General features: G+C 44.2%; 1 protein-coding gene across 1 annotated transcript in view; it reads left to right on the top strand.

Annotated features, from left to right (window-relative positions):
* The window catches only part of LOC144684049 (chitinase-3-like protein 1), a 45,608-nt gene extending 19,338 nt beyond the window's left edge, over positions 1-26,270 (top strand). Inside the window, exons 3-11 of the mRNA XM_078547764.1 lie at positions 6,860-7,052; positions 7,284-7,340; positions 15,995-16,160; positions 17,860-17,984; positions 19,328-19,451; positions 19,589-19,771; positions 22,390-22,506; positions 24,020-24,161; positions 25,858-26,270. Of these exons, the coding sequence (XP_078403890.1) occupies positions 6,860-7,052; positions 7,284-7,340; positions 15,995-16,160; positions 17,860-17,984; positions 19,328-19,451; positions 19,589-19,771; positions 22,390-22,506; positions 24,020-24,161; positions 25,858-25,934 (1,184 nt within the window). The 3' untranslated portion in view covers positions 25,935-26,270. The remainder of the gene's footprint in view (positions 1-6,859; positions 7,053-7,283; positions 7,341-15,994; positions 16,161-17,859; positions 17,985-19,327; positions 19,452-19,588; positions 19,772-22,389; positions 22,507-24,019; positions 24,162-25,857) is intronic.
* The last annotated feature ends 486 nt before the right edge of the window (positions 26,271-26,756 follow it).

The raw sequence follows: 26,756 nt of genomic DNA, 5'->3' as shown, positions 1-26,756 counted from the left end.
TCCCCGATTGGGCAGCACTTTCTGAGCTAACCTGACTGCACTAATAGTGACATTAACAACCAATTAAGATCATCAGCTCAGCTTGTAACGTGACTCATTAACGCTTGCTAGAATCGAAATATATTCAAATGCAGGTACCTGTTCCCTGCAAACTAATGGAATATTTTCAAGCCTTGCGCCTTTTTTTCAATCACCCTGGAGCTCAGGGAGCCGATAGTTCCCCATTGCTTTCTCCATGGCAACACCTCAGCCAATCGGTGTCAACTTGCCAACCAATCAGCACCTTTTCCTCCTGTAGTATAAATCGTTGTGATCTTTTGAAATTTGGCATTCTTGTGTTTGTCCCAATAAATACAAGATGAAACACCTCAGTAACATGTCCCGCTTTTCAGCAATTACTTTTATATTTCCAAATCAATTAGACTCTCACAGTCGACCCACACAATGTGCTGCAGTTCTGGAGTTGATTTATCTGAAAAAGAAATCACCATCAACGACATAGAAGTGGATTAAACAGAATAGCAATGAACATACGACAGTGATGTTGGAATATACTTTTACACCAGAGAATAATCAAAATAAAATATTAATTTGGTTTGGTTTGTGCTGAATCCTTTAACACTAAAGTTCTGTTGGTAGTTAATACATTTTTCTTCCAAATGTGATTAAAAAATTTAAAAAGTGTATTTATTTTTATTTCAGTGAGTTTGGTCTTCTTACTGCACATATCACTGGGTAAGTCATTGTTCATTTCTAGTTGATATCACAGTATAGATTTCATTGGTCCAGGGAATGGTATTGTAGGGCAGAGTTTAATGCCCTGACGAATGGAGAATTTGAAGGCTGGGGTGGGTGGAATTTAATGGGGCAGAGTGTGCGGGATGGGTCCCCACCACCTCCCCGCCTCTATCTGATTAACTCCAGGTGGCAGGCTGGTGGAAGGTCTTCTCTCTGGACTCCAATTGAGGCCTAGAAGTGGTTCATTAAAGCCCACTTAAGTGCTTGATGCTGCCATCACTGGTATTCAAACAGTGCCAGGCAGGGGCATTGCCAAGTGGGGAAACTGAAAAGCAAACCCTGTTGGTGTTGCTTGCGGGCACCTACAAGTTTCCCTCGTTCAAAGGCACTCAGTGCCTGATGGAGGGACCTGTACTAGGAAGGGGGAATGCATTGAGACTAGCCCCTGCCTTTTCTTCTCATCCCCTCACTCGCCTGCCATCGATCACCTTCCTGCAATGCCCATCCCGCCAATATTCACCTGTGGTCCATCCTTAACCCTTGAACTCTGGTGGGTGCAGTACTGGCAGTAGCCACTGTTCCATGTGGTGCTGATGAATCGGGGGGAGTTGCCAGTCACTGATTGACCGACAGCTCTTGACAGGGGTGGTTTCTGCACCCGGACTCCGAAGTACTGGGGAAGGCTCGACACCAGCTAATTAGGTGCCTGATGGGCACTTAATCCCAGTGGAACTTGCCAAATGGGAGCAAAGCTGGATTCTCAGCAGTTCTACAGCTGCTGAGCAAGAACCCCGATGCTCAGGTTAAATTCAGCTTGCGGTGGGTATTTTATTAGATACAATTCCAGCTGAATGTGAGGTCAAATCCCACCATGTCAGTTTGAGAATTTCAATTTGATTTAAACATTGAAGTGAATGAAAATCAGGAGAGAGATTTAACTTCAATATTGAGCCAAAATTGAAATCAATGAAAATCAAGAGCGATTATATAACAGGCGACTGAATCAATATCACTTGTTTTATACAATCACCCAAAGCTGAAGATCCCCCCTTAAGTCTTGTCAGCAACAGTGAAACAAATTGACCGAATATCAACTTTAAGACCTCGGATGACTGGGATTTGCTAATATCCTGGAGTTTCCACTTGGTTACACCATTTTCATTTGTGGAATTCAACCAAAATCAGCGTAACAGATGATGGAACATGAATCACACAAATTATATTCAGAGTAAATGAACATTGTGCTAGAATCCAGTCCAAGCCACAATAATGCTCACACCCCCAGGATGAAATAATCACCATTGGGAGTTTTCACGGGTTGTGTTCGTTGACAAGTCTTTGAGGAGCCTTGGAAAATCAAACATTTTGTGTATGTGGGGACAATAATCAGGAAGTGTTTAAACCTTTTGAATATATACCTTTTCGTTTACTTGGAAATTGACCACTGCATCCCAAATATAACTAGAAGGTTGCTCAGTATATTTATACAAATCATTTTCAGTAATTTATAACAGGCTTATCATAAAGTAGTGGGTTGTCACTATAATTAAAATACAAATTTTAAAATAATAAACTGTTTTTAAGCTGTATTAATCAAACTCCACAATCCTCCCATTCATAAATGTGTCAAGGAATATTTCTTTCAAGCCTTTAATAAAAAAGTCACATCTTAACACTGCTCAGTTATGCTGGTTCCTGATACCCTTTGCATTTGGTAATATGCAAATAACTCTGAGCAGAGGTTTGAGGGGAAAACAACATTTTGTAACATTAATACAAATTTGGGCATAATTTGCAACAAGTCACTATTGTGCACAAAGCAGAAAATCTTCCCCATAGTTATTTCACTCGACCCTGTCAAAATCCTGTGAGTGACCAGACTGGAACTACTTTGTGCTCTGAGCAGTTCAATAATCATCCTCAGCATATCTGATTCATCCGCTCTTAGCAAACCTCAGCTGCTTAGATTTGACATTGTCTCATTAGAGTTCCAAAACGAGCTTCTATAGTTTTCTTCCTCAGCTTCATGCGCGGAGTATTCAGCCTGAGACAGACCAGGAGGTTCTCCAGCTTCTGCAGGTCCTTCCTTGTTTTATTGTTAGAACCTTGTAAGATGTGTCCAGGAGATAATCTGCCAGATTGGTTGGTTTAAGATCATAAGGTGATAAGAAATAGTTAATAATACTTAAGTTTATTTACACACAAAATAATGCAAGGAGATTTGAAAGGGAATAAGCAGGAACAATGAAGATGATTCAGGCCTTTCACAATTCAAGGCCATGGAGAGACTGTCTCTAGAAATCTGATTAGCTTTCTTCAGTCAAATTGAAATTTTCAAGTTTTGACAAGAGTGGCAACATTAATCTCAGCAAATCGTTCATGAGAATGAAAGTTTCAAGTTGTAGAAAACACAAATTTAAATGAAGGAGGTTTCTGGGAAGAAGAGAACTCTCACAGGACTTTCCCACCCAAAACATAATCAAAGTGTGAAATAAATGACCAAGAAAATCCATTGAAGTGGATGCAGTAAGAAGATTCAAGTCACAATTAAGGGCGGAATCGTCCCAGATTTGCACTAAGTGAGCTAGCGCTCAGGTAAAGCGGTGTTTAGCCCACCAGGTGCGTTTTCACGCTGTATCGTTCCAAACCTGCGATATTATTTATGCATTCCCAGGAAACACGCCGCTTCAATGGTGATCAGGCTCTCATTCGCCTGCCACGCCATCACCTCGATGCTTCACCACACCAGGCACCATATTTGAATCAGCCGCACGCACCATATCTCAGTGTTACCAGCCCACAACTGCTGTAGGGAAGATGTCCACGAAAGGCAAGGAGACTGCGGCCTCCAGGTTTAGCAACGTATCACTGGAATGTCTTTTGGATGCCGTGGGGGTCTGGGTGTCCTCTACCTCCACTTTTGCCACAGGAGGGGCAGCAGTGGTCAGCGCTAATGCCCTCATCCGTTCCGCCAGGGTAACTCACTCTCCTCATCACCCTCAACTGACACTCACAAACCCATCACACATCCACAGGGATCTCACACCTCAAGGGACAACACCATTAATTCTCACACACACCCTCCCATCTCCATCAGGCTCATATCCTCTCGAGCTCACATCTTCATTCCTGTCCATAGCGCCACTCACCAGACAAACGTTCCAGGCAGTGCCATGTGTCCTGCTCACACTCTCTCCATCTGTTTTAATGCAGGAGAAGCCTGTTCACATAAGTAGGGAGAGGTCCCAGACCAGGGGTGGAATGGCACATTTTGAGGAGTGTGCCATCGTGCTGAGTGGTGAGGATGTGGACCCTGCCCGCGGCGATGGTAAGCTTGAAGCAACACCTGATGATCCTGCACCACATCACCCCCTCCCTCAACACAACTGTGAGTGCTCTCTCTCCTGCTTTTGACTCTGCTGCCATGCACTAATTCTCTCTACTTTGGTTCACAGGGAGCTCTGCCAAGGGACTGATACCCTCAGCCAGCCAGTCCTTCAGCTCCATTCATGTCCTCACCTGCAGCCAAGAGGGCTGTTCCTCCAGTGGAGAGCTGGAAATAAGCAACCGGAGACCTGTCACCACAGAGGGTGCAGTCCGCCCACGAGTGATTCTGAGGGGAAAAGCCTATGTGGGGCAGGACCTTTAGGAGGCTCGTGTGAGAACTGGCCTTAATGTCCCGAGCATTATGAATGCTGCCTGGAGGGGTTTGCTTTCAGTTGTCCATCTGAACTGACCGACATCTCCACCCACCCATTGATCACACTCCCGTGCAGCATCTGATCTCGCCCACCATGACTCTCATTTCACTTTTGATTTAGAGAGCATGGTGCGAATTAGGTTTTACTGTCGCTCCCGACATCACCTTCCACCTCCCCTCCGTGACCTTTCAAGCCACAACCCCTTTCCTTCGGGGATGTCCAGGTGAACTTGCACATTCCCTTCCTTCCCAAAACCCCACCCCCATCCACATTAGCCTCCCCGACCTCCTCCTTCCCACCCCCAGGGTCTGGGTTTGCATCTGACTCACCACCAACCACCCTCGCCGTCCCCTCTATCGCTACCATCACACCCTCACCCTCTCACCTTACCGCCTCACTCTGCCTTCGGTCAGTCTCACTCTTCCTCCATACCACACCCACACTTAGTTCACTCCTCAGGAGGCAGACATGGACCTATCTGACCCCTCCCATGCACATTCACCTGTACATACCCACCCCATCCACACCCATTCCCCCCAGAACCCCTCCCCCCCACCCCCAGAACCCCTCCTGCCCCCTCTTCCCTACTCCTTCATCCACCCTTGCCTCTTCCACCACCCTTACTCCCTCCACCCTCCGCACTCCTTCTTCTAAACTTACATCTTCCTCCAGTCTCACTTCATCCCTCACCCTTACTCCCTCCTTTTTCCACACCCCTTCCTCCCCCTGGACACTCTCCCCTCCCCCCACCCCTTCCTCCCCCTGGACCCTCTCCCCTCTCCCCACCCCTTCCTCCCCCTGGACACTCTCCCCTCCCCCCACCCCTTCCTCCCCCTGGACCCTCTCCCCTCTCCCCACCCCTTCCTCCCCCTGGACACTCTCCCCTCCCCCCCCACCCCTTCCTCCCCCTGGACACTCTCCCCTCTCCCCACCCCTTCCTCCGCCTGGACACTCTCCCCTCCCCACACCCCTTCCTACCCCTGGACACTCTCCCCACCCCTTCCTCCACCTGGACACTCTCCCTTCCCCCCCACCTCTTCCTCCCCCTGGACACACTCCCCTCTCCCCATCCCTTCCTCCCCCTGGACACTCTCCCCTCTCCCCACCCCTTCCTCCTCCTGGGCATCCCTCCCTGCACCCCATCCTCGCCTAGATGCCCTCCCATCTCCGCACTCCTTCCCTTGCACCTTCCACCACCCTTAAGCCTACCTCCCCAGTTGCCGTCTTCTCCGCTTGCCGCCCTCCTCCTATTCTCCCTCCCTCCCGCCAACCTTTCTCCTGATACTTTCATTCCCCCCTCCTGACCTCAGCCCATCCTGACAACTGCATTCCCACTCTCCCAACCTTCCCCCATCCTGACACTTCTTCCTCTCCCAGCTGATTCTAGCCCTTCCTCTCCCACCCCCTCGACCATCATCCGTTGTGTGCATCAATGGTGGCTGACCAACATCAATGAGCTGTTTCGCTGTGGAGCCATGTTCAGGAGAACCCACCCAGCATGGCATGGACGTTCCTCCAGTGTGCCATTGATGCCAGGCTCCAGCATCTTCTGCTCCTTGGATATCCACGTAGTGCGCCAAGCCCTGGCAGGTAAATCCCCACATCTGCTGGTGACGGTTGTCAAGATGTGTTCTAAGCCGGCGTGTTTTCCTGCCGACGTGGACGGACGATCCAGCAAGGTGGACGATCCTGGTGGACAGGCCTAATAACCATATGCTGCTATATTACAATGAGGTTCCCAACGTCCGATGGCTGGTTACGCGGCCCACACTTGGCAGGCTGAGCAGACGATCATGAATCGCACCAGATTGTCCGCTCACGCCACTGAATGAACACGCCCGAAGCCAACAGGCATGGAAAATCCCAGCCTAAACGTGTGTATTGGGAGAGGAGATTGAGTGATATGGTAAGAATCTTTGCAGATTAGGATGACAGGTTTATACAGCCCAGGTGACTTTTCCAGTTTCCAAACATGGTTGTTTTCTTAGCCATCAGCTCCTGGGATTTACACCTCCCATCCTGCAAGGTGGGAACAGATTTTCCAGTTTCTGTCAGTTGTTCAGGTTCCTCTAAATAAGGGTGGGGATGTTGGGGGGGGGTGTAAATATTTATCGTCAGTGCAAATTAAAACATGCAAATTAATATTAAGTAACAAAAGGTTGTGGGAGATGTAAACCCAAATTCTCTTATTGTGCGTAAATCTCTGACAGGAGCATTGAAGACAAACAATTTACTTTGAAGATAAATGCAAAAGTTTCCCTGTGAACAAAAGTAAAAATGCCCTTAGTACCCCAGCAAATGTTTATTCCCATTATGCCCAAGGATTCAGGAAGGTTTGTTGTGTGTTTCTTTTTTTCAGTTTTGTCACCTTTATTATCTTTAATATTTCAAATAACTACAATACTTTCTTTGCATTTCAGTCTCCTCCTACACACTGCTTTGCTACTACTTAGAATGGTCCCCATACAGATTTAATGATATTATGTTCTACCCAGAAAATATTGACCCTTGCCTGTGCACCCACCTTATTTATTCCCATGCCAATACCTCAGACGACATCTCTCAATGGGCAGATGAACCTATGTACAAGAGCTTTAATGACCTGAAAGATGAGTAAGTCATATCATTCTCTCTGAGCGGCATTAGTTACACATTTCAGATCCATTTTACAATTTACAATTATTCTCAAGTTAGCTTATTTAAAGAATTCTGTAACCAAGTGATCATTGACATAACTGATGTTTATTCTTTATATAGGTAGAGAAATTAAATGTAGATGAAGTGTGCTCCTACCTTATTCACTGTAATACTGACGCTCATGGTTTCTCTAATTTTTCTTAACAGAAATAAGAATCTGAAAACACTTTTAGGGTTCGGAGGTTGGAATTTTGGAACACACAGGTAAAATCTATAAATACCCCAATTTGTTTTAGTCCCAAAGTTAGTGAGTCGTGTGTTTGTAAATATCAGTGTAAGTATTTCTATGATGTTTTTGGTAAAATTAAATTGGCCATTTTCAATTATGGAAAAGAACTGGCAACAGACACTTAGCTTATCGAGTTCGAGGCTTCCTATCAGATTTCCCTTTAGATGCTGAGAAATGTAACTTGCCCTGTCAGGCAGATAATCCAAAAATATGGTGACTTTAGGAGGAATTGAACTCAAAGTTATTGGTTCCCCACTGCTGAATGGGGAAGTTGGGATGCTCCAAAGGGGCATTATGAAATTACAAATTTTCTATCACTGGGGATCTGTGTTCACCGTCTGTCAGTGACCATGTGGATGGGACAGGGAGAATCATCTGTCCCGACTGATATTCCAGTTAGTTAATGGAGAATTTCCTCCCACAGTTTCATTGTATTTCACAACTGCACAAGATCAATAAAGAGGAAGAAGGACATCCTTAGTGTATTCATACAGGAAAGCCTTAAAGTTTCACATTGCTATATCTGATCGCTTCTTAAAAGATTTTAATATTTCATATCCACCTTGCCTTACCCTGTAACAGAATCTCCATTTTAAAATAGCACTTTGCGGAATGCTGTGAATGTGGAAATCTCTGTATAAATACAAGTGATTTCTTCATTACTTTTCCTCAAAGCCCATTCCACAGTTTGATTACTCTTCATGCAAAGAAAAATGCAAAGGATCAGATTTTGGAGGGAATTGTTGACATTTTGCAGTGTCACACAAACAGAAAAGCTGTTCGAAGCTGCCTGTGGCAAGCAATGAATGGACAGGGTTTCTTTTCCTTCATAGTCTCTCCACCTGTATGAAATTTACAGAACACGTACTGAACTGACAATGTGCAATAATTGACTTTTACATTACATGGAAGGAGAATAGCAGGATTTAAGAGTTCTCCATGAAATAACCTGTATTTGTAAATCTCGGGCTGCACCTTACCAATGTCGGGCGGGAGTGGGCGGGAGTGGCGTGGACGGGGGAGGTGCGGAGCTGATTGCCGCCTGTGATCGGCTACGCGCTGCCATCTTACATGGGCGGGGCCAATTAAGCCCCGCCCAGCGTAACGCACGGCCGGTGGTGCTCAGCACAATCTCCCTGAGGCACGGAGCTACCTCAGGGAGATTACGTTGATAATGAAAATTTTCAATAAATGATCTAAAAAATTGTTTAAACATGTCCCCTCATGTGACAGTGTCACATCAGCCAGGAAATGTTTGTGAAATTGGCAAAAATTATTTAATTATTTTATTAAACCTTCAGGAAACCTCATCCCGCCTGTGGGAATGAAGGCCTCTTGGGCTCTTCGCCTGCCCGCCAACCTTAAGGTTAGACAGGCAGCACAGTTAATGAGCAAAATTACTTTCCTAATGGCTTTAATAGGCCTTTGACAGTTCGGCTGGTCACACAGCCACCTCTGACGCACGCCCGCTGAACGCAATATCGAAATGATGCGCAATGATGTCGGAACGCACGCCCGATGTCATCTTGCGTCATTTTACGCACTGGCGTGTAGGGACCCACCCCCGCACACAGACAGCAATATTCTGGCCCTCCTTTCACAACATCAGGACATCCTAAATGTGTTACAGCCAATGAAGTACTTGCGAATTGTAGTTACTGTTGCAATGTAGTAAACACAATAGCCAGTTTGTGCAGAGCACATTGACCAGTCAATCTGTTTTCTTCATGTTGGTTGAGCGATAAATAATGAGTGAGACGCTGGCACGATTTCCTCTGCCATTGTTTAAATGTGCTCCATTGGATTTCTTTGCATCCGCCTGAAAGGTCAGACTGGGCTTTCATTTGATGGCTTATCCAAAAGACTGTCTGTACGATCTTCTGGTCCTGGTGAGTTTTACCGTTGTCGCTGAAGCCAATAGAGTTTTGGCTGCCACGTCACATCCTCTGCAATGGAAACCACCGTGGCAGGGCCAGAAAATCCCTTATTATTTTTATTTTACAAATGGTCAAGGCTTTACCCTGATGAGCCATGACTCATACCAGAGGAATTTCTAACCTTCAGAAACCAGCAGGGACCTTATTATCTTCAGAGAGATGTTAATGCCGTTTGTGACTGCCGACAATCAATTTCCAAAGAAATGCACCAAGACTTTTTACATTTTGAAGGCAGAGAGCTCCAGCCAATGGAGCTGCAAAGGGCAAAAGTAACCCTGACTCTTCTATTAAACACCTCGATATTAAATACCCAGGAGAAGAATTGGGACATATGCCACATGGCCTCCCAAGCTGCCAGAACCTGTAATATTGCTGTGTGGAACTGAACCAAGGCAGTCTACCATTTTATCATCCAACAGATTGCAGCAGAAAGAGTTCTGTCCAGGTAAAGTGCCTGGCCTTTATCTACACTGCAAACTACTAGAACATGCTAACTCCTGTATCTGTGCCTTCAAGACTAATTCATCTCTATATGCCTTCTCCCATTGTGGAAATCCTCGCCTCTGAAAAGACAGATCACCCTGCAACAGTTTCAGGCTGTTAACCTCTGAAGGAATATGCCACTGTACTTTTCAACACTGGATTCTTGACTCACATGTAAACATAACTCATTTTTATTGTGATCTTGCCCTGTACCCTTTTCTTTTCCTTATCCCTCCTTCATTGTATGAGTGCAAAAAGGCCTGGTGTTGCAAAGCCCCTTCCCACGTTTTCTGTGTATAAAATAAACCAACCTTCTTATTTTACCTTATCTCGAGTTTGCTGTGGGGTTATTAATGGAGGATTGGATCACTCCAAGCTGAAGGCCTGGGGAAAATACGCCATCACTTATAAAGGGGGAAATCAAAAATCAGAAACACCTTTCTGTTTACGGACGGCTAGTGAGTGGAGAAATCGAGGCTTTTCAAATTAATCTCCCTCCTGTCTGTAACTCAACTCAGAGGAAACTACTTTCTTCTGAACTACAGGTGCATCGTACTGTAATCTCAGAAAGTACAGTCAACACTAAATTTTCACCATTTAAAGTTTTGTTTCCAAATAAACCCATGCTGTAAAAATCACCACACAGCCATCAGCTCACCTCCTCCCTTCCACAACATTCACAAGCAACAAATAAACAGCTGGAAAATTCAAGGTCAGAAGTGCATCACCAAACACAATTCAGAGTCAAGAATGGACCACAGAAGCTGCTGTTTGCTTTTGAGTCAGGAGCCATTGCATCACTTTCAGAACTAAGGTATGTGAATAAATTTGGGTTTCAACCTGCGCCAGAAATGTAACCCACAGCATAGGAATGTAAAATAAAGCCAGGTACAGGTTTTTCAAAGTCAAACTTCACTTGTGTAAAATTTTGTAAACTCAAGTAGAAAATTATTCAATAAGATTTTTGGAAATTTGTACAAAAAGTCCAAATTAAGTGACAATGTTCCTTTTTGAAGATTTAACATTTTCATACTACACTGTGCTCTTTTTAAAACAATGCAGGCATTAAATTAATAGAGAGAATTCTGAGATTGGGTCCTTCTGCCTTGCATCTAGATGTGGGACTTGATTCTTAGACAGGTTATAGACATTCACTGGTATCTGCTTAACACTTGCACAGCATCACTACTTTTACCAGGTTACAGAGTAAGCACTTGGCTCGAAGGCATGATTGCAACTTTCTTGAGAGTCTAACACATGAGTTGCTAGTGCCTGTGGTACACCATTGTCAACATCAGACATGAAAATACCCCTTCTGTTAAACCTTTATACTACACCACCCCCAAATATATTATCCTATGTTTTAACAACAGGATGAAATTATGGGCTGAATCACCACAGAAATCGGCAAAGTCCAATACCAGGTGGGGAAAGCGGTGTTTGACCTGACGATGGCAATGGCAGCTTTTCCCACCATCTTGTGCGGCACTTTGTTGAAAAATGCAGAGGCTTTCACATCAGGTGAAAGGATGTGAATTGGGCGGGTTTCACATAGGAAAGATGGTGGGGCTTCCTTTGGTCCACCTGCCTCGCCATGACCTCAGACCTTCAGTTATCCGGACGCCATATTTAAAGGGGGCCCCTGCACAGAGGGATCGAAATCTGCTGGAAAGTCATGGCTGCCACAGGGAGGAATCTTGCTGCCTTCGAATTTAGCAACAACTCCCTTGAGCACCTATTGGATGTCATGGATGCCCACCTTGATGTCCTCTATCCCACTCTGGATGAGGACCAGCAAGCAAAGTCACCAATCCAGCTTGGGAGGTGGTGCCAACGGTGATCAGTGTCAACAGCCTGCAAAAGAGGACAGCCACCCAGTGCCCAAAAGGGATGAATGGTCTCCTCCATTCTTCCAGGGTAAGTCATTCTTCTCATCACTCTCCAGGGCAAAGCAGCCACTTGATTGGCACCACACCCACAAACATTCACTCCCTCCACCACCGACGCACAGTAGCTGCAGTGTGTACCATCTACAAGATGCACTGCAGCAACTCACCAAGGCTCCTTAGACAGCACCTTCCAAACCCATGACCACTGCCATCTAGAAGGACAAGGGCAGCAGATACATGTGAACACCACCACCTGGAAGTTCCCCTCCAAGTCACTCACCATCCTGTCTTGGAAATATATCGCCGTTCCTTCACTGTTGCTGGGTCAAAATCCTGGAACTTCCTCCCTAACTGCACTGTGGATGTACCTACACCACAGGGACTGCAGCGGTTCAAGAAGGCAGCTCACCACCACCTTCTCAAGGGCAACTAGGGTTGGGCAATAAATGCTGATCTAGCCAGCGGAGCCCACATCCCTTGAATGAATAAAGAAAAACTCACACACTCACAAACCCATCAAACCTTCACAGGGGTGTCACTCACTGCCAGTTCAAGGGACATCACCATTCACTTGGTCATACACACCTTCACCTGCCCTCCAGATCATGTCCTCATCCCATCCATGGCACCACTCACCGCCCACACATGCCAGGCATCCTTCTCATCTGGCCTGACAGGCGTCCTGCTTACACCCTCTCCATCTGCATTCATGCAGGACAAGCTGGCACAGAACAAAAGGGAGAGGTTGCAGACTGGTGGAGCAATACCCGATATCAAGGTCCTCACAGACTTCGAAAATAGAGCCATCCAGCTGGCTATCAATGACCTTGCACATTCCTCTGTTGTCGGTGAGGTCAGCAGGGCTCAACCAAGTGAGGATCCACAAGTGCAACATCCATCAGACAACCATGCTGTGAGTCACTTCCCCTGCTCCGCAGTCCCTGCCATGCACTAATGATCTTTCCTTGCTTTCGCTGGTACATCTGCGAAGCAGCTGAGAGGGTCCACGAGCCAGGAACCCGACTCAAGCCCTGAGGACACCATGGAAGAGGAATCCGCAGGAACCAGTATTGAAGACCCATCCCAGCACTCAGCCACACCCTCCACCAGCACAGAGACACACGCCTCAGTAAATCCTGCATTTGGCCACAATAATAAGATGCAAATTTATTAAAATGAAGTTCCCAATGTTCGACGGCGGGAAACAAGGCCCACCGTTGGCTGGCAGAGGGGCCAATCACATCCTGGATTTACGTTGTCAGGAAACATGACTAGGGCTTTCTCTGATCTTGCCACTGAGCATACCTGTCACGATCAGGTGCAGAATATTCCAGCTTCCTCTTTCACTCTTTACATTGCATTTCTGTAACTCCCTTTTCACAATTCCTGATTCTACTCAAATCCAACTCCCACTCTCCCCCTCCCTCAGTCTCAGTGCTGGGGCATTCAAAGTCCATCAGTATTCTCAGCGCTTAGGGAAGATCGCTTGGAGACATGAGGGTTTTCATCTGCATCTGGTAGGACATCAGCATCTGCAGAATAGGACAACATTTTATCAGCATCGCTGTCAGCAGAGCTGGGAATCGGAGTGCAGATTTCAGAAGGACTGAACCGCAGGGACTACAAAGGCTTTTCAATGAAAGACTGAATCAAACGAGAAGGCTGAAGAGAATTGATCTTTCAACCCTCTGCAATGAGAAGAGAAGACATCAAGAAACTCTGAGGAACCTGTTGCTCCTTCAAAGGGCTCTGGGAAGAAGCTTCAGAAGAGGAATGTTCTTCAGCTCTTGGGAAGACTGTCACAGCTGTATCATCAACAGCTGTATCAAAGAGCAAAAAGGCATTGGAGACCTGAGGTTTCAATGAATTTAGACAATAAAGGGACACATGACAAAATTCCAGTCAGTCTTTCAGGAAAAGAAGAGATGATTTGCCAATTATATTTCCGAAGGAATATTTGCTTTGTGTGAACAGTGGTAAGAGAGCCACACTTTTCTCTGTGTGAAGCTGCTCCATCCTGGGCAATGGGAAGAATGGCTGAGGATATGGAGACAGGACAGCACCATCTTCTACACTGGGACAAATTTCAATGGCAAAATTAAGACAAATTTCATGTCGATGAATAACTCAGAGGCAAGCTTGCTGTATAGGATTCCACAGCTTCAGAAATGCTAAAGATTCTGCTGCAACTTCTGTGCTTTCCTCCAGCTCTGAAGAGATGAAGACTGTCAGCTCGGACTGAAGTGTGGGTGCCCATTGACTTTCACCCTGGGAAGGACCCAGTTTTCGAACAGTGTGATCATCTATGGACTCTAACTTGAACTCAAACAAAGCATTTTCTGTGGAACACTCTTCATGAACAACAGGAGATAAATTAGGCAATACATCAGCAGATACAGTGGGACTGAGATCTGAATGCTGCTCAGCAACTAAAAGCACAGCCGATTCTTCTAAAAAGACAACAGAGACATCATAAGGTGCACCCAACAATGGGAGAGATGAATCATTTTCTAGGACCTCAACCTCCAATAGGCCACTCAGTACTGCAAAGGATTCTTCCTCATCACTCTCTAGGAAGAGCCAATTCAGCTCCAGCAGGTCTTCATGGTCACTGTCTGCTGCAGTGCCCTTCTGTATCCTCCACCTCTGACCTTACTTTATGAAGGATTGAGAGATCCACAATTTCCTTCTCTGCCCTGGGTCTAGTGGATGGTGTCTCTGTAAAAGAAAGGAACTTACTGCTGAGCGTATTAATGTCCTCAGCTTCTGAAGGCTGAATTTCCACTGATTCTAAGTAAAAAGTTGAAGATATTTGCATGAAGGACAGTGAATGGATCAAAAGGTAAGCATCATCTGGCTTTTCTAGGGTTCCTAGAAATATGTCAACATCATCACTCAATAAGGATATACATTGCTTGTGAAGAACATAGAGAGAATCAACAATCATTTACCTGTTGTAGCTAAGAGGAGCAATAATCATGCCTTTGTTTGTAGTCAGTGTCACCTGGCCTTGTAACTTGATGTCTAATCGATAAAGGGTCATTGGCTGAAGTCAGCCGAGGTTATCACTACTATGTTGACAGCAATTCCAGTATCAAATTTTTTTAAAAAGTATCAAAGCCTTGAACTTGTAACTGAGCAGCAGTCTGGGTTAAGGCAATCTACTTCCCCCAGGAATTCTGTGGGCTCGTCATTTTCTGGAGTCTGCATTTGTTGGAAAGAATGTGTTTCATAAATACTTGCTGGTCTGTAACTTTGATTAAAATTACTGAATTTGCAGAAATGCTGGAGATGTCCAGTTTTGTCATACTGGAAGCATTCCACGCCCCCCTGTTAGACAGTCATTACTTGTTTGTCACACCAACAACCTTTCGTGCCTTTTTATAGAGTTTGGCGGACTTCCTTGTGGGCGGGGTCACTGCCTGTGGGCCTACCAAGTCAACGGAGTCATATAAAGCCTCAGAATTGCAACCAATTAAAGCCCGTTTTGACACTCTGAGTTTGAGCCACATTGCGCACTTGTACTGCTTGCTCAGTAACGGGATTGTGTGGTGCATTAAAAAAGGAGTTAGTAATGGAATCAAAATCTGCAGTGAAGTCATATACACCCTGCCTTAGGAGAATGTCACCTGCTACTGGACCTACTACATAAAAAAGGAAGCTAACTTGGTGCTTATCCTTTATTTCACGAAGACCTGGTGCTGCTCAGTACTGTAGAACATGACATTTCCATAACTCCCACTGCTGGCCCCTCTGTGGGTCCTTGAGGCAGTCAAATGGGTGGGGTAAGGGCAGGGACTGCTCACCAGGTATGAGCATCGTTACCTCTCTCCAGTGTGCCTCCTTCTGCAGGCAAAATTTCTCAACCTGCTTTCAAAGGTTGCTTCACTCTGTGCTTCCTCCAATAACACCACTGCCTCTTTTACATTGGTATCTCCACCATATTCTGAGAGTGGGTCCTTCTGTCTTGGACTCTAGGCGTAGCACTTGGATTTTAGGCAGACTGCAGACATCCTCCAGTATCTGCTTAACACTTGTTTATCAGTACAACTCGTAAACAGATTACAGAGGAGGCATGTAGCTCTTAGGCAAGATTACAACTGCTCTCTCTCTCAATTTCGGGGTGCATCGTCATCTACATCACACATTAGCATATTCCAGCAGTTAACCCTTTATACTGCATAGAGTGAAGATTAGAATGAGCTTGTTAAGTGTTCAACGAAACAGTGCTGGCCAGAAATAATGGCCCGATTCTCAAAAGGAGATTTATTGATTTGAGATTTAATGCTTTCTCTCTCTTCAATCTCTTCTGATGATTAGATTTAGCAGCTTGGCAGCCAAACAGGAAACTCGAGCAACATTCATCAATGCTTCAATTATCTTTCTGCGGAAGCACAGATTTGACGGTTTAGACCTGGACTGGAGGTTTCCTGCCTATCGAGGCAATTCACCAGAACAAAAACGGCATTTCACAATCTTGATCAAGGTGAAACATCTAAAGCTACCATCTTTAATGTAACATCTTTGATAAACATTTAGGCCAGAATCTTCGGGTGGTTGAATGGGAACGGGTCCCGCACTCCGACGTGTAAAATGACGCGTGGTCACATTGGGCGTGTGTCCCGACGTCACTGTGCTCCAGTCTGATTTTCAGTTCGGTGGCCGCACAACGGACTCGGCTGTGCACCCGCTGACCTGTCAAAGGCCTGTTAAGGCCATTTACAAACTAATTAAAATACTTAACGGAGCTGCCTGTCCAACCTTAATGTTGGGGGGCAGGTAAAGAGCCCAGGCGGCCGTCGCATTTATCACGGGCTGGATGAGGCTTCATGGAGTGTTTATAAATTGAATAAAATTTTTTATTAAAGTTCATCGACATGTCCCAGCTCGTGTCACATGACGGGTCTTGTCAAAATATTTCTTTTCTTTATTAAAATTTTTGATAATCAAACTAATCTTCCCCAGTCAGCTCTGTGCCTCAGGGAGATTTCTGCATTTTGTCGCCCGCAAGCATTAAAGATCACAGGCCCTGACTCAGCCTAAACCCCCACACAGGCCCCGACTCGGCCTAAACCCCCCCACACAGGCCCCGACTCGGCCTAAACCCCCCACACAGGCCCCGACTCGGCCTAAAACCCCCCACACAGGCCCCGACTCGGCCTAAACCCCCCACACAGGCCCCGACTCACCCTAAACCCCCCAGACAGGCCCCGACTCGGCCTAAACCCCCCACACAGGCCCCGACTCAGCCTAAACCCCCCCACCCACACAGACCCCGACTCGGTCTAAACCCCCCAACCCACACAGACCCCGACTCACCCTAAACCCCCCCACCCACACACCCCGACTCGGCCTAAACCCCCCCACCCACACAGGCCCCAACTCGGTCTAAACCCCCCACCCGCACAGGCCCCGACTCACCCTAAACCCCCCACACAGGCCCCGACTCACCCTAAACCCCCCACACAGGCCCCGACTCACCCTAAACCCCCCACCCGCACAGGCCCCGACTCACCCTAAACCCCCACCCACACAGGGAGCGCTCACCCTAAACCCCCCCACCCACACAGGGAGCGCTCACCCTAAACCCCCCCACCCACACAGGGAGCGCTCACCCTAAACCCCCCCACCCACACAGGGAGCGCTCACCCTAAACCCCCCCACCCACACAGGGAGCGCTCACCCTAAACCCCCCCCACCCACACAGGGAGCGCTCACCCTAAACCCCCACCCACACAGGGAGTGCTCAGCGTTTCCGGGTGCGCATCGTGCTGCTGCCTTAATTGGCCCACCCACGTAAAATGTCAGCGCCCAGTCGATCGTGGGCAGTGATGGGCTGTGCACCCACCCGTGCCCACTCCCACTCAGCCCCCCTCGATGAGGAGAAAATTCTCCCCTTAGAGATTATCTAAAATCAATAATGCATCCCCAATACCAGTGAAGGACACACATTCATAAAAATGATGGCTGGACAAGCACTGAAAGTGTCTCCAGCTTATCTAGTTTAACCAGAATCTCAGGGAAGTACACACAGTATCATACACAATAAGTCCTATTCATATCTAATGACAGCGCTTTAAGAGACACAGAATGCCCATGATGTAGGTTATCAATTGGAGTTGTGACTACATGAATTCTGTTCTGAAGAAAGTTTATCATCATTAACAATTGCTCATCCTTTGTAGGAATTGATGGAGGCTTTTAAAACCGAGGCAGAGTCTTCTGGGAGGGACAGGCTCCTGTTAACAGCTCCTGTGGCTGTTAATAAAATGGATGTCGATGCGGGATATGACATAGCTGAGGTTTCACGGTGAGTACAGGAAGATTCAAACCTATAACCTTTGGAAAAAGGTCTCATTCTGGATCATTTACAATAACAAACCGACTGAAAGAGTTTTATTCATCTTGTGAAGAGCAGCTAAAGATTTTGAACATTGTTAATTTCTAATGTGTTGACATCGAACTCTTCGTAACTCCCAGTCAGGGTCCAAACAGCCTCTTTAAAGTGCATTCTTCCTCCTTCAATGCTGCTCAGAAACACCATTAAATGATCAAGGACACAAACTAAGGGCCTGTTTTAATGACATTTCCGATAATATGAGTGGGCTGGCAACAAGCAGCCTCAGTGAAACATCCCTGAGTGAAGTTTCCACAAAGTTGCTCCGGAAATAACACAACATTCTGTCTACCTCACAGAACAATATTTGTTATTTTGATTTAATTCAGTTTTATTCTGTCTGCTCAGCTCCCCAATTTCCTGCTTTAGCTGTAACTGCTGTCCAGATTCCCTGTGCTTCTCTGAATGAAGCAACATGGAGGCTGGAGGGTGGAGAATGAGGCCGCTTGATATTTCCCATTGTCTGAGATACTCTTCTCCAACCCAGTGAACACTTTTTAGCCTATTTCGATCCCTTCCCCCCACCCCACCCCCACTAGAGCTATCTGTACCTTGCTCGTCCTGCTTTCTACCCTTAATGTCACCTATTAGCACATTCCTTAGCTAATATCACCACCTTCAACACCTCTTTGACCATTTGTCTATGACATCTTTTGGCAATCTCCACTTATCACGGGCCCTCTATCCAGCTCTACCTGTCCCACCCCCCTTAAAGCAGCTTATATTTCACCTCTTTTCTATTTTTCCTTCGTTCTGTTGAAGAGTCATACGGACTCGAAAAGTTAACTGTGTTCCTCTCCGCAGATGCTGTCAGACCTGCTGAGTTTTTCCAGGTATTTTTATTTTTGTTTTGGATTTCCAGCATCTGCAGTTTTTTGCTTTTATCTTGGTGGACACTGCCAGCTGGTGGCTTAATGAGAAATAAAGAAACTCCGTCATTAAGAGATAAACAGAGATTAACATTTCGTCAGACCCTTCGTCAGAGCACCTTCCCCAGATGCTGCCAAACCTGCTGAGTTTTTCCAGCATTTTCAGTTTTTATTTCAGATTTCCAGCATCCGCAGTATTTTGCTTTTATCGATCATCAAAAGTGACCTTAGCTCCAATACACAAAGATCAGTTGCAGATCTGGAGTTCTGACTAAAATCAGTGTTTCACTATTGGGGCTGCTGCCACAGTAAAACTCACAAATATATATCATTAACTATTAAAAAGAGTTTTGAATTGTAATGCTTCATGTAGTTTTTTTCAAACAGATGCCTAGATTTTATCTCCCTCATGACATTTAATTTTCATGGGGTGTGGAATAAGTTCACTGGACACAATAGCCCCCTGTATCGTGGCTCTGCTGACCGTGGCATCAAAATGTACTTTAATATCGTAAGTCTGCCTGCTAAAAATTGATATCTATATCTTGTTATTTATATTATCATGTTAACATTTTACCAATAGATTATAAGAAAATGTTTTTAGTTTGAAAAGCCTTAATAAAAATCTCACGCTAAATTATCTCGCAGGATTATATTTTAAAATACTGGAGAGACAAAGGCGCACCATCAGAGAAACTACTTGTTGCATTTCCAGCATATGGAAATACCTACACCCTTAATACCTCCCAAACAGGTGTTGGTGCTCCTGTTTCTGGTGGTGGTCAACCTGGTCCATACACCCATAGACCTGGATTCTTGGCATACCATGAGGTAATTATCCTGATAATGTTATTATGTTATCACATGACAATTTCTCTAAAGTTGATCTGAAGTGGAAAGCGATCAGAATTAAATTGTTTCAAAATATTGTGGTAACATTTCCTTGGTGGTTCTGCTAGAAATTAGAAATATGGGGCAGAATTTTCCCCTCGGATAGCAAGCGGGCCCCACCGGCTCGGTGGCTGGCGGACAGCCGATTGCTGCCGAACCGGACCCCACCGCCATTTTGAGTGGGTGGGCCAATTAAAGCCCACCTAGCGGCCTGCCCGACACACAAGATGGGACATGTTAATAAGAAACACATAAAGTTTATTAAATTTTTAATAAACGGACATGAAACTTCATCCCGCCAGTGGGCAGGGTCTTTAACAAGGTTAATTAGTCTGTCGATGGCCTTAAGTGGCCATTGACAGGTCAGCAGGCAGACAGCTGATTTCGCTGTCCGCCCGCCTTCCTGGAGATTTAAAGGGACCAGGATGACGTCGGGGGTTCCTCCCAACATCATCCCGCATCATTTTCCCCTCGGCGAGTGGGCCCCGCCCCCAAATCGCCAAGGAGAAAATCCTTCTGATGATTTATATATATAAATACATACATACACATATATACACATAAATATACACAATATCATGACCGGGTGACATTTCAACCTCCTAAAGTTGGGTTCTCGAACCGGACGACACACTTATTCCAAAAGAGAGAGAGAGGGATAGAGAGCAGCCCTCAGCCTGTTTCCTCTGCTGAAGACATTCTTGAGGCCACCTGTGTCACTTGCAATCTCTCTGTCGTGACTGGGCAACCTTGCCTTGTAATACTTCATTCACATTTAACCTGCTTAATTAAGATGCTTGGCTGAAATACATAAATTCCTTAGTGTGTGGAAGTAGAATAGGAGTTACCTGAGTGAACAAATCCATGATTTAGCAGCCTGATAAGCAGTTAGAAAATAAAAACTGGATGGCTTCAACCCAAGGTTTAGACAAAGAACTCAATGTTTTATAAAGTGTTAAAATTAAAGCAAATCTTCATAGGGTGAAAAGTCCTTGTCAGTAATAAATCCATATGCAGTCAGGAGTGGTATAAAAGGATATAAAGTAAGAGACTTTGGGAAGCCTCAGTGCAGTAGGCATTGGAGAGGAACTCCTAAGGGTAGATCCACTCTTGTGTAGTTTGAAAAGTTATGAAGATGTGAGGCATTAAGGAGAAAAGGGAAAGGAGGAGAAAGGGCTGTCTGTGCTGACCTGCCATGTTACCCAATCTGGAGCAGTCCTCTTGACTTGTCACGGGCGTATGTTTTTGCTGCATACTTGCTGTGTTAGATTCTGTCTTAAACTCTGATTAAACTCAACATACCCACCATTTTGGTAGCAGTAGATTCAGATTGATTAGATCATAATAAAACCAACTAGCCTTTGTAAGATTAAAATCACTACTGTTCCTTGACCTCCCATTGTAACTTCAATTGAAACTCCACTGAAATGACACAATTGGCCATTTGTACAGTTCCTCAAGGAATTTTGTAAATTGCCCATGAATATGAAGATTGGAGATCAGAAAAACCTTCAGGGAAATTCAAGGTTTATATCGCACCTTATAACAGGTCTCAGAGACCTCACAATGTGCTTCAAATGCAATGAACAATCACATTTGTTATTTAGCACAGAGCAAGATCCCCAAAAAAATGACATGAATATCCAGGTGATTAGTTCCAGTGATGTTGTTCATAGGAATGTTGGACCAAGACAACACGTAACTCACTGCTATGAAGAAGCAGACAAGAATTTAGCTCCACATCTCATTGAAGGGTAGGACCTCTAACAAAATGGTGGCCCCTCAGTAAATCAAGAGAGTTTCAGCCTTCATCATGTGCTGAACCCCTGGCACAGTGCCTGGGCTTAGAATATCACCACCAGGGCCAACAGGTACCTGAAGGGTTAAAGATGTTACAAAAAGTCATGAATGAAATTCTTACAATTCCTTGACAACACAATATGACCAATATTCCAGAATGAAATGACAGACAATCACCGGAAGCAGAGTCACAATTTTACAATCTGCTAATGGCCTCCGCCAGATGTGTGGAAGCAGAAAATTAGCCCAAATATCTCCACACAATCAAATAAACAGCAAACGCAACATTTCAGTACTTCTCATCTCATTCCATTTGTGGTACCTTAATCTACAGCTCAGATGATAATTAAATAGATGTTTATCAGTGTGTATATAAATCTGCACATGATATCTATTACAAAAGATAAATATTATATTTTGTACCATACAGAGCTATGATCATTCATAAAGTCTACAGAATATGCCTCTGAAAAGACTTGCAGTGACTGATCTTCACTGTCAACTTTAAAAAGATATTCCCACACCCATTTCATACTCAACATCAATTTGTGTTTCTTTTGATAATCCGTGCTTTCTTTGCATAAGGATTCTTTCATTCCTGATAACACTTCAGTATTCTTCTTCTTGTACAATCAAAGTATATTTTATTAATTATGGATAGAATTTGTTTAAGTACTGAGTGTGAATGGGATTGTAACTAGTAGAAGAGGATTCATTTCTCTGACATGTTAATTGTACTTATTGGTTTTGATTGACAGATCTGTCCATTTTTGGAAAATGCCACCATTAAATTAATTGATGAACAGAAGGTTCCTTATGCATTCAAGGGTGATCAATGGGTTGGATATGACAATCGGCAGAGCTTTACAACCAAAGTAGGAGCTTTGAATTTAACTCTGTAATTTAACGTGTTTATACTTCATTAATAGCAGAGATCTGCATTTGTTCAAATTGGATAATTTTTATCAATAATGTTAAATCAATGGTTCAATCATCAGCTTAGAGTCTAGTGATACTGTTCTCTTAAAAACCAGCACTGATTGTGTTATATCATTTGGGTCCTGCAAAATAAAGAGCAGGGATAATATTCCTCGATTGTAGTAGAGGCTGAAGAAAATCGGTCTTGTCTGGTGAAAGGGATTGTCTAGTGGTGACTCTCACAACACTGAATGTTATCTAAATGCAACAGGTCTCACTCTGTACGGGCTCATGTCCCACATTCTGTTAAGACAGTATTTCTCCTAACAGAGGACTTAATCACATATTTTAAACATGATCTGAATCTGAAAATGTAAAAAATTGGCTTTAACAGTGTAATTTATAGCTGATAATCTGTTCTGATCATTGCAAAAAGAGTAAATTCAAACTGAAGTTGCAATACAAATAAATCTACATAAAGAAGATGGGGGTGGGGTGGGGTAGTCACTGCAGCATCGACATTACAAGTAAGGAACATCCAGGAGTTGGTAACTCCTGTAGTTATACACGTTAATTTCATATTGTATAATCTAATCCACACTCCATATGATGGGCCTATTCCATATTTCATAATCTGTGATGTATCTATTCCATATTTTGGATTTGATACAAAAATATATTTTGCAGATCATTATTGTAATAGGCTCTCAGCAACAAGATATCATATGGGTGTAAGAGCTCGAGAACATGAGTAAAGCTGACTGTGTAATTGAGATGAAGCAAAATATAATGGATTTCTTTTGAACAGAAGACTGTCCTCCACATTTATTCACTGTGGTCAAGTGGAAATCCCTTATTTCAAGGTGTAAGAACTTGAGATAAGCTTTCAAAAACAAACCGATTATGAAAGAATTAGACTGAAAATGAATATTCCTCCACTCCTTGATACCCTGACCACAATGCATTCAAAGTGCACAGTGACTCATCTGACCTGAATTCAGCCCCAACAATTCAATGACCCATGTTGGAAAGAAAGCTATCACATCTTTGTAAGCTTCCTTTAACCTACTGCCTACCCTCCCAGACCCTCTGGATTGAGGGGGACCAGATGTGAGGGCCAGTGACAGTTTCTACAGGTATCCCACCAGGTAGCTATCATTTCCAAGGAAAACTGAGGTATGAAGAATTGATTGGCGGCTACCCCCTCATTCCCATGTCATCACAATTTCTGCATTTGTTATTCTTCTTCCCAAGGAAAAGCCCTAGACATCTCAAAGTAATGCTAAAATACCATGGGTCTCCTTCCTTTCACTTCACACGCATGTTTGGGAACTGAATATTCCCCAGAGGTATTAAGGAGGAATATCAGAGCCAATGTATCCAGCATTTTTTTGTTCAGGGAAATACAAATCGACACATTAAAAAAAATTAAAGTTTTTTAATTGTGTTTTTATATCGTGTTATTTGTAGGCTCAATGGGTGAAGGACAACAACTTTGGAGGTGCCGTGGTGTGGGCTTTGAATCTAGATGATTACGATGGAACTCGATGCGACGAAGGCTTTTCCCCTTTGACCAATACATTGAAGTCCATCCTTGGCATTGATGGATCTGGTAATTTATTTGATCCACCTAATCTTGAACTTCATCCCATTGCAATTGTGTATATTTCAGTAAATCTTGTTCCTACATGTACTTGCTGTACACAAAACCTCACTTCCTCTTGTCATGCTTTTGCCTACATTGTCTATTCTAAATTCTGATGTCCACATTTATAATGCAAACTACCTTGATAAACTTCTCACCCTGTGACCACATGCTCCCATCAGTGGTGGCGCTGTCATAACTTATCACTGCGCCTCCCAGTTCCTGACATATAGAACAAAGAACAAAGAAAAGTACAGCACAGGAACAGGCCCTTCGGCCCTCCAAGCCTGCGCCGATCATATTGCCCGTCAACCTAAAACATGTTGCACTTCCGGGGTTGGTATCCCTCTATTCCCATCCTATTCATGTATTTGTCAAGCTGCCTCTTAAACACCACTATCGTACCTGCTTCCACCACCTCCTCTGGCAGCGAATTCCAGACACTCACTACCCTCTGCGTAAAAAACTTGCCCCGCACATCACTTTTATAGTTTTCTCCTCTCACCTTAAATCTATGTCCCCTAGTAATTGACTCTTCCAAAGAATATACTGCAAAGAAACTCCTCTGCACCAACAAACTCCACTTCTCGGCTTCCCAAATTACTGTAAGGTTTGCGATTTTACTATCAATAATAACATAATAGAAAGGTATTTTCCAAAAGCAAAGTCAGATTGTTTGACTCTCAATGAGGACTGTATAATGTCTCCAGCCCCTGGTTCAACTGTTCCCCACCCAATAACCCAGCTCCTGCCTAAAGGCTCCACTTGGTCTTTACAGCTCATGTGCAAAGCCATGGGAGGTTGAGTCCTCTGGAATGCTACTGCTCCAGGTGGCTGCTCAGCTCCTTCTGTACTCCCCTGTGGCTCTTCATCTAAGTGAGGCATCACCCTAACTGCCTCTTCACCTGCTTGGGAACCTCCCTTCCTAATAACACAGTTCCTCTGTCTGAAGTCTCCATTTAGTCTTTACTGCTCATGTGAAAAGCCATAGCAGTCTGAGTAGTATTATTGTAAATTGTTAAATGCCACGTAAATAATGACAATGTCAATCTCTCTAAAAACGTAGAGATTTCAAATGACAAGAAGTGGTTTATGTTATCTTGGGAATCGGTGTTGATAGGCCAAATGAAAAAGCAAAGTTCTCAAACTGCTTTTCACCTTCCCCCATGGCCTCAACCAATTCTTGCTCTGTAATCTCCTGTCGGTCTACATGCTATCAGTCATGTCTTAATTTTCCAGGTCCAGTCACTGTTTTATCCTATTCTCCACTCCACTTACCACAGCGGAGCCTTCAACTGTCTTGGGCGTACGCTCTGGAGTTCTATTCCTAAAGTTTTCTTCATCCCGTTCCCTCTACAGAGCCACTTCAAATCCTTCTTCATGGTCCATGGCTTCAGTCATCTCCTCAATTGTTCTCCTATTGCTGCTCTATCATTTCCCCTCTCTGTGGGGTGCTTTTTCAGTTTGAGGGGCTACATCAGTGCAAGCTTTTGTAAAGTAGAACTTCTTGATATCAGGTCTAAATTTTTACTCTCAAACAATATTTCCCACTTATCCTGTTGTTACAATGTAATTATTTGTGGAGGCAATTAAGTCTAATATGAGAATGAAAATCTTAATGAAACCCAAATCATTAAAATACTGTTTACAATTTGTTTTGCAGGATGTGAGCAATCACCAGAAATGCCAGAGCCATGCAGTAAGTCAACGACAAAAGCCAACATTAAATTTTGGTGCTAAGGCAAGCCTAATGGGGTATTTCCTTTCCCAATGTATCCTCATGTATACTACAATTGTGCCGGTAGAGAAACCCACATGTTGATTTGTCCTAGTAAATTGCGCTATGTTGATAGTTGTCATTGTTGCCAAGTGAATGAAAAATTAAAGCATGAAAAATGAAAATGAATTTGATAATGAGCTAGTTTGACATTGTTTTGCCAGAATTCAATGTAGTCCATGTATGTTTGCTTCATAAGTAACCACAGCTATGCTTAGTTTTAACAAACTTATTGTTGTATTGAATGACTTCCTTATGAGGGAATATGATTTATGATTAAAAAATAAATAGAGAATTGCACAAAAGAGAATAGTTTGACTGTGTTAATGGAAACAGGTACAATGGAATTAACAAAGAAGCTGAGTATGGCAGTGATGTAATTTTAGAATCAGCCTCTGGACACATGAGCTTGATTCACAATAGCTGTCTTATTTTCCATACATTCCTTTGTTCACTTCGTCAGTTTTTTTCTCCCCTTCTTAGCACTAAAACAATTATAAAATGTGAATGTAAGTAAAAAGATCTTGGATTGAACATTTTCTGCTATATGTTTTGGATTTTTTGCCGTCGGCTTATTTACACCCCACACAGAAACTTTCAGATGCAGGGGTGGATAAATACACAGTCACAATACTCAGTAGCTTGGGCCTAAATACCCAGGGAAGTGGAAACTGCTTCAAAATAAAGTTGCCTTTCTGGAAACCAGGAGTTTCCCATCAGAAACCTACTGGAATTAAATTGCAACACCACTGCACAACCGCCCAATTATAAATTACAACTTATAC

This window comes from Cetorhinus maximus, chromosome 8 (genome assembly GCF_964194155.1).
Source record: "Cetorhinus maximus chromosome 8, sCetMax3.hap1.1, whole genome shotgun sequence".
Classification (NCBI taxonomy): Eukaryota; Metazoa; Chordata; class Chondrichthyes; order Lamniformes; family Cetorhinidae; genus Cetorhinus; species Cetorhinus maximus.
The sequence above is the reverse complement of the archived record's forward strand: the minus strand, read 5'-3'. Positions and strand labels throughout refer to the sequence as shown.